Source organism: Centruroides vittatus, unplaced genomic scaffold (genome assembly GCF_030686945.1).
Source record: "Centruroides vittatus isolate TY-2023 unplaced genomic scaffold, ASM3068694v2 contig_65, whole genome shotgun sequence".
Lineage (NCBI taxonomy): Eukaryota > Metazoa > Arthropoda > Arachnida > Scorpiones > Buthidae > Centruroides > Centruroides vittatus.
Genome location: NW_027122403.1, coordinates 30,906 through 32,985, shown reverse-complemented (window position 1 = coordinate 32,985; position 2,080 = coordinate 30,906). Strand labels below are relative to the sequence as shown.

Below are 2,080 nucleotides of genomic sequence, written 5' to 3'. Positions count from 1 at the left end.
TGTACACAAAAGTTGGCCACCCCTGCACTATACTAATAATGTATTTGGTTAATGTTACCCTTGGTGGCAAGATGGCGACCAGAGGGATTTTTCCCTACATCCTAAGACTGCGACGGGGTCGAACGCAGGGAAAAATTTTTCCCGTCGCCGTCTAGAATGTAGGGAAAAATTTCCCCGGCCGCCATCTTGCCAACAAGGGTAACATTAACCATGTATTTTTCATACTTTTCGGTAATTCGACTTTTCAGTTATCCGACCAACCCCAGTCCCCAATTAAGTCGGATAATCGATGTTCTACTGTATTTAAATATTATTTTATTATTTATATATGTTACAGTAAAAACCCATTTTTAGTTAAAACGCGTTTTAACTAGTTGAAACTAGTTTTTACTGGATGTCATTGTTATAGCTAGAATTTACTGCTAGTCAAAAATGAATTTGAGTTAAAACTAGTTTTAACTGGACAAAACGGGTTTTAACAAAATCGCTTAGTAAAAAACTGTTTCGACCAAGGTCATTTCAGCTAACACGTTCCTATAGTGCAGGGATGGGCAACCTTTTTCTATGTAAGGGCCACATTTGAAACTTTCGAATTGACGCGGGCCGCACATAAGAAAAAAAAATACGGGTAAATCACAAATATATTTATTCATAAATTAACTATATACTGTACTTAATGTGACTGCTGGAATTGATGCGAATGTAATATATCAGATATATTTGGCTGAATATTTGTCATCGCTAATTTTAAATTATTTTTTAGATGAGAGTCTGTTAGCCGATTTCTTGTTTTACTTTTTACTAAATTCATTGCGGAAAAAAACTATTCGCATACGTAAATTGTACAAAATAAGGACAGAATTTTTGCCGCATACTTTCTTAAGTTAGGAAATTGATTTTCTTTGATAAAAGTTTTATAAAAATCTACCAAATTTTTTTCTTTAAAAGTATCTTTCAAATCTAAATTACTTTGCAAGTCTATTAACTCCAATTGAAGTTCATTTGGTACGTTTTCTATGTTTACTGAAAAAGGTGCCGTAATTATTCGTATTTCGTTTTCTCGGCTAAGAAATTTTTCGAATCTATTTTTAAATTCTTGTTCTAGTTCTTCGACTTTCTCTGCATATTTAAAATAATTTTTAGGTTCGGTGCGTTGTAATAAAGTGGGGAAAAAGTGACAATTTTTGTTACGCAATTGCGTGCTCCATAATTTGAGCTTGGATATAAATGCTTTTATAAACGTTATAAATTCAGATATGATAAGATTTTTTCCTTGCATTTTTATATTTAATTCTGACAAATGCATTGTAATATCGACAAAAAACGCAAGATCTGTCAGCCATTCGCAGTCTGAAAGTTCTTTAACAGGTTTTCCTTTCATTTCCATAAATAATTTTATTTCTGGTAAGAGATTGTAAAATCTTTGTAAAACTGAAGATTTGCTTAACCATCTGACGTCAGTAAAATAAACAACGTCATTATTTTCAGCATCAATATCAGACAAAAATTCTTTAAACTGACGATGGTTCAATGCACGACCTCTCAGAAAGTTCACTGTGGATACTACTATATCCATAACATGTTCCATATTAATTTTCTTAGCGCATAAATTCTCCACGTGCAAAACACAATGGCAAATAAATAAATCATTTGGATTTTCGTTTTGTGCTAATTTATTCGAGAGAATACCAATTAAACCGCGTCGCTCTCCTCTGAAAGACTGGGCGCCATCAGTTGTAATTCCACTCAGTTTTAATAGTGAGAGTTCATTTTTTTCTAAGGTTTTTTCAAAAGCCCCGTACATAATTTCTCCTGTAGTATTTCCTTTTAGCCCAACTAAATCTAAAAATTCTTCAGTAATGTTTAATTCTGAATCAACGCCTCGAATGAAAATTGCAAGTTGAACCGTATCTGTTATGTCGGTGGATTCATCCAGAACAAATGGAAAAATATTCAAAGGCTTTTACTCGTTTTTTTAATGATTCGTCAACATTATCTGCCATTTCATCGATTCTTCTCGCAACTGTTCGTCGAGATAAACTAATATTAGCAAAAATCTTCTTCTGATCAGGACATATAA

The 2,080-nt window shown here is 32.9% G+C and overlaps 1 protein-coding gene across 1 annotated transcript; it reads right to left on the bottom strand.

Moving 5' to 3' along the window:
• Positions 1–823: 823 nt before the first annotated feature.
• Positions 824–1,804, bottom strand: LOC136979833 (general transcription factor II-I repeat domain-containing protein 2A-like). Its single transcript, XM_067275857.1, has one exon. The coding sequence runs from the start codon at positions 1,802–1,804 to the stop codon at positions 824–826; it is 981 nt and encodes a 326-aa protein (XP_067131958.1).
• Between the last annotated feature and the right edge of the window lie 276 nt (positions 1,805–2,080).

Coding starts and splice junctions, on each gene's coding strand:
- LOC136979833 (XM_067275857.1), bottom strand. CDS start 1,804: ATGTACGGGGCTTTTGAAAAAACCTTAGAAAAAAATGAACTCTCACTA.